The sequence below is a fragment of the Engraulis encrasicolus genome, chromosome 15 (genome assembly GCF_034702125.1).
Source record: "Engraulis encrasicolus isolate BLACKSEA-1 chromosome 15, IST_EnEncr_1.0, whole genome shotgun sequence".
Lineage (NCBI taxonomy): Eukaryota > Metazoa > Chordata > Actinopteri > Clupeiformes > Engraulidae > Engraulis > Engraulis encrasicolus.
Genome location: NC_085871.1, coordinates 5347371 through 5353370, shown reverse-complemented (window position 1 = coordinate 5353370; position 6000 = coordinate 5347371). Strand labels below are relative to the sequence as shown.

Here is a 6000-nt window from a genome sequence, read left to right as displayed (position 1 = left end):
GATGATCTTATACCTGGACACCTATATTGTCCGTCAGTACAATTCATTTTGAAATGTTCTTCTTTGTTGTTTTATCTCATTTGGATGTTTACTAAATTTCACTGATCCCCGTCCCAACTTATTTGAGACGTGTTGGATTTATCAAATTAGAAATGAGTACATATGTCCCCCAAAACAATATTTTTTCTCGGTTTTAACACTTTATATGTTGTCTTTTCACTATTCTCCATCTAATGAATAGATTGAATGTTTTGAAAATGATAGCATTTTGATTTTATTCACTGTTTACCAAACGTCCCAACTTCACCGGAGTTGGGGTTTGTAAAATAAAATAAAAAAGAGTGGAGATACAAGGTCAATATTCCTCACTCTGCTACTGTAGAACCATTTGCAGTTCAATCATAGCCTATTGGTCTACTACACTGACTATTACAGCACTCTGACATTGCTAAGGTGTCGCGTGTCTCATTTGATGCTTATGGTTAACACCGCTGGTTACAAATAGCGCAAACACTGCTACCTTATCTTGCATCTTTGTCTTCCTTTCTTTCTCTCTCTCTCTCTCTCTCTCTCTCTCTCTCTCTCTCTCTCTCTCTCTCTCTCTCTCTCTCTCTCTCTCTCTCTCTCTCTCTTTCTCTTTCTTTCTCTTTCTTTCTTTCTTTCTTTCCTTCTTTCTTTCTGAGAATGCGGTGGGCTGCAGCTGCCCTTTGTCACCTATTTTTAATAACTTCTTTCTCTTCACAGTGACCCAGATTAAAATCTCACTTCCCGATTTCAGACTAGATTTCCAAAAAACAGTTAGCAAACTGAAATGGTGAAACTAGTCAGAAGGTTCGTCGAAGGCTGGCCAGTCCAGAGTGAATGATCACCCTCCTCCATTCTGAAGATTGAACAAATATTAACACACAAAATGATTGCACAGATGCAAAACTACTGTATATAAAATAACTGCATACACAGGTACAACATGTTTGCACCACGTGATCGATTTCCTTTCCTTGCACAAACACAGATATTTTTGCAGCTGCAAAACTTCGGCCTATTTACAACAATTGCTATATGTAGGCCTATACAGTGTGTACAGCAATCACTATATGTGTATATACAGTATATAACATTAATTTGACTTCTAAGGTGCACTAGTATGATTCCCCAGGGTGCCTGTTGGGCTGCCAGATGATTGGTTAAAAGCAAGTGTTGTGTGGCCTGTGCTGTGGTGTTCTGTGTGATATAAATAGAAATTACATTCATACTCAACTGTTTTACTTCTTTATTTATCTGCAACCAGCAGTGGGGTAATGTGCAATCCTCAGTTGAAGAGCAGCATTACTAAAAGTGAAATGTCCGGAGACATTGTCTATTCCACTGTTAAGGGATGTGGCAAGGATAGATCACCAGAGAACACAAATACGGCAGGAGGTGAGGCCACTTCATGTTTGAAACATTACTGTTTTGTAGTATTATATTTGTGGTATTATTCAATTCAATTTGCTTTATTCGCCAGACACTTGTCCACATCCACACAATACAAATCAAACAGAAACAACACAAAATAAGAAAAAAATAAAATAATTAAAATCTATATATTTTATCCAGTACACTCTCAGACTGGATGTATACATTGCGCTACTCACAATTGGATTAGGCCTACAGTGGCACCATGATATTATTGGAAGCATCACCCAGGCGTTGTGTAAACTTGTGCATAGAATTTCTTTCAAGTGCATGAAATGTGCTCACTCCTACAGACGCAAACATCTGGCTAGCACTCCCACCTCTGGGACTTCAGTAAAATTCTTAAAGCATCACTGTATGCTACCTGTAGTTTCTGCATACTTTTTTGTAAGAAGAACAGAGGTGTGCAGTGTAGAGTGGTGTGCAGTATGCCTTGAACAGAGCCCCTTAAACTTGTGTGGAGCAGCAAAACGTACATTTGCAACCTACAGTGTTTGCCTGCACATATAGCTTATAACACTGTATGGCATCATCATTCATATAATCTGTAATGCAGCAGTGACCAAGGTGTTTTATCTTTTAGCAAACATCAAGAGGACTGTTTGACAGTCTGAAGAACACAGGCAATTTGAGACTTTTATCCTGTTTAGTTCTACGCGCTTTATATTATATTTTGGAGTATTAGTATATTCTGTGACTGACTGTTGTATGTGACCCTGAGGGTGTGTGTGAGGTTATGTATATTTTCCTAAAACTACTCTCAATAAACCTAATTTGTTATGGTGTGTTTCAATGGTTATAGCATTCATAGCAAGTCACCTAGATATGAGTATACTGCCCATATTAGATTAACAAATGAATGCTGTATTGCATCTCACAGAAGAGAAAAATACTTGCGATGTTGAGTATGCTGCTGTGACTTTCAGAAGAAATGAAACCCCGAACCACAAGCGACTTCCAAGAGGTAGGCATTCATGATATCAGCTTTAATTTCAAATATCAAAAATCATTCCCAGTGTCAGATGCTATTTCTAGTACCGGTAAATGCAAATACACTTAAGTTCAAGTTTTAGGAAAACAGCCTTGGTTAATAATTTCCTTTCCTTATATTAATGTAACTAAAATGCAAATGTAACATTTTATTGCATAATATAATGCATTTTTGACCTTATATGCTTATTTCACCAGCTGGTCTATGGATAGCTGGTGTCCTTGTCGTCCTATTATGTGTGGGCGTGGGCCTGTGCTTATTGTGTGAGTATCCCATACATACGCCATTGAAGCTGTCTCTTGATTTGGCTCCAGTGCCAGTAACATAATTGTCTTCTATGAACCATTTCACGCAGAGCCTCTATCACAACCTTATTGTCACCAAAATGGTAATTGCCAGCCAAGTCTTAATTGGTTACTTATGACTCTCAGTAATGTCATGCCAATGTTGTTATGATGTAGTTAAGCTTTTTGGTCAACCAGTGATCACCTGCATGAAAGGACTGGCGATCACCTGCATGAAAGGGCTACACTGCTAATTAACCAGTTGAGACACAGCGTTATAAATTTGCTGTTACCAGAATGCCAGTGACCAAGTCGTAGAGCATTACTAAAGGCCTTGTGTTATGTCACAGTATTGTAATACTAAAGTACTGAGCTTTTCAATGACTATTACAGCGTGCCACTGGAGGTACGGCATGCATTAAGGGGCTACGGGCACTCTTTTGTTAGAGTGATTATCATCGACTTTCAAATCTCTTCGAAACTTGGTCTGACCAAGAGCATAACAAGTAACATTTCCCAAACGGCATGGTTGACCCGCCTCCCTTGGTTTGCTACTAGTTGTTTGCTTCCTGACAAAGAGGGAGGAGTTCGGATTTTTCCGGAGCTCAGGAACTCCTGGTCTGACTAAAAGCAGCGCTGAAGGTGTTGCATCACTAGGAGGGCACGGCCTGGCTACTGTTTTGCGTCATTTTTATGGACATTTCTCTGCAGATGTGTTCACCCGCCTTCCTGAAGGGGGGTTGGCCAGGTTTTGCAATGACCCTGTCCGTCTGTCTGTCTGTCTTTCTGTCTGTCTAGTGTCTACCCATCCGCTGCATGTTTCAGTTGTCTTCAAGGGTTGCCAAAACACACTCTGAGTCATGCATAAACTCTTGGGCAAACCCGTGTTCTGCATACTGCTCTGCTGTAGTAGAGCCCTCCATCAGCATTCGTAATGAATGATCTATTATCTTCTGGGCCATCTACTTAGAGTGGTGAAGGTTTGGAGAGTTTGCCTGTCTTGCTTTGGACCCAGTTCTCAGGATACTGAACTCGGCCTGCGGTCAGAGCCCTAGTTTGATAACCCAACGCCTCAGGTTCACTTGGGTTTCATCATGGATTTTACAGAAATTCTGTAATTGGGTTGCGGAACCAGTAATTTCCGTGATGGTCGCACAGAAGTGTTTTCTCTACATTCCCACAGCGCTGCAGTCTTATCTTCCAAGTTATGTTCTCTCATGATCTTTCTCTCCTCATCTTCGGCTCCACCACACTTCTTTAACTACATGTCTCTCTTCTCTGTAGTTCTAGGCCCCTCTGCTGAGCGATGCTCTATGGCCTGGGACATTTATGGAGGGAAATGCTACTTCCTATCCCATGATAAGTTCAACTGGACTGCCAGCAGAGACAAGTGTGTATCAATGGGTGGACACCTGGTCATCATAGAGAGTCGAGAGGAACAGGTAGGGTGGAAATGAAAACCAGTTTGATTATGTTTGATTACTGAAGATTTAAGATGACTTTAAAGTTTCTCAACTGTCTTGCAGATGTACGTCAAACATAAATTAAATGGTACAGAGGATGACTTCTGGATCGGATTGACAGACTCTGAGAGAGAGGGCCAGTGGAAATGGGTGGACAACTCTGACCTCAAAAACATCACGTAAGTTTTGATTATTTGACTGGATTATTTATTTTATTTGATATAAAGGGATACATAGTAGGCAGTATTATACTCTCTGTACCAATATTATACTCTCTGCTCCATTTATGTTTTACTTGAAGTCTACTTAAAAGGAGAAGTCAATTTTTGTATGTATGACATATTAGATATTGTACCACAAGTTTGGGGGGGGGGGGGTTGTATCGGGCACAGGTAAGGGGGGCTTAACCCATTGATGCCTGATGTTGCGTTGCGCAACATTGGCCCTGGCGTCTGGAGCTGCATTACGCAACATTCAGGCTCATGAGATTTCAGACAACTTCATTAAAAATATCTGTTTGTCTGAGATGAATCAACACATTCTAATGAAAGATGAGGGTCTTAGTGTTAAGTTCAACTTAGTGCATGTTTTTATGTGCTTCAGAAGCAGAGATATTTAGGTTTTTATAGGCTGACGGCAGCTTTTCTTAACCCTTTAAGACAGCGTGATATATTTTTTGCTAGCAGAATGGGAATGACCGAGTTGTAAAGGCCCTGTGTTATGTCATATTAGAGTAGTACTATGGTAATTACATTTTCAATGACTATTACAGCGTGTCAGATAGTAAGGCGTGCATTAAGGGGCTAAAAAGGGCTCAGGCATTCTGCACCCTTTTTTGCAGGTGCCTTAGGCGTCAATGGGTAAAGAACCACTGCACCACTGCACAATAGTGCAGCAAACACAGTACCAGTCACATTACCCACTGTGGTACACAATGGCACTTCCATTCCTCTGTGTGAGATGACACAAGGCACGAGGCAGCTTCTCTCATCCTGCAAATTCTAATTCCCTACGTACTACTGTATATAACCTATATTTATATTTCATCAGGTTCTGGCACCGTGGACAGCCAAACAACTCTAGTGGCTTCAGCAACATCACATACGTCGATGGAGAGGATTGTGCTATAATGAGATATGTGAAGAATACAGAACTCAACTGGTTTGATCAGTATTGTGCTCAACTGAACAAGATGATATGCGAAGCCAAGTCAGGGTAGAGTTTAGACTAGTTATTATTTTTTTTGCTATGATACTAAAAGAGTCACTGATAGAATGCACAAAAGATAATTGTGTGATCAGCATTGTCAGCAGTAGCTGGGCCTAAATGGATGTCAGTTTGAGAATAGGTGGTGACAGAACAATGAAGTGCTGTCTGTAAGAGCTATTACACTTTCCTGCATCCTGTACAGTATATGGCAATAGTACAGATGGTATCATGCACTTGTCAGCAAAGCAATTACATCTTCGTCAAATAGATGATAACCAACATGAATTCACAGAATTCCGTGAAATGCACTTGGGACACAAAATCTGTCAGTTTGATGGATTTTGCCAAAATTCTGTGATCGGGTCAGGGAAGTACTTTCCGTGATGGGCCCACAGACCTGCTTTCTCTAGTTCCCCCAGCTTTATGTCATCCCCAGTCTTGTGCTTCAAGCTATGTTCTCTCAGGATCTTTCTAAAAAAAAAAACATTTCTTTACTGACAGGTGAGGGATAGGGATTGTTTTGGCCTGGACAAAACTTGCTGTACACAAATGGCAACAGCAGTCTTCTGTTTTGTAACAGTATTTTCTATTTTCAACT

General features: G+C 40.5%; 1 protein-coding gene across 1 annotated transcript; it reads left to right on the top strand.

The window, feature by feature from the left end:
- The first annotated feature begins 2256 nt into the window (after positions 1–2256).
- LOC134464789 (C-type lectin domain family 4 member E-like) lies at positions 2257–5412 on the top strand. The gene is made up of 5 exons (XM_063218133.1): positions 2257–2419; positions 2644–2709; positions 4015–4172; positions 4257–4372; positions 5244–5412. The coding sequence occupies exons 1-5, from the start codon at positions 2311–2313 to the stop codon at positions 5410–5412; spliced, it is 618 nt and encodes a 205-aa protein (XP_063074203.1). The 5' UTR covers positions 2257–2310.
- The last annotated feature ends 588 nt before the right edge of the window (positions 5413–6000 follow it).

Coding starts and splice junctions, on each gene's coding strand:
- LOC134464789 (XM_063218133.1), top strand. CDS start 2,311: ATGAATGCTGTATTGCATCTCACAGAAGAGAAAAATACTTGCGATGTT. Junction 2,420..2,643: donor CCACAAGCGACTTCCAAGAG/GTAGGCATTCAT, acceptor TTATTTCACCAG/CTGGTCTATGGATAGCTGGT. Junction 4,173..4,256: donor TAGAGAGTCGAGAGGAACAG/GTAGGGTGGAAA, acceptor ACTGTCTTGCAG/ATGTACGTCAAACATAAATT.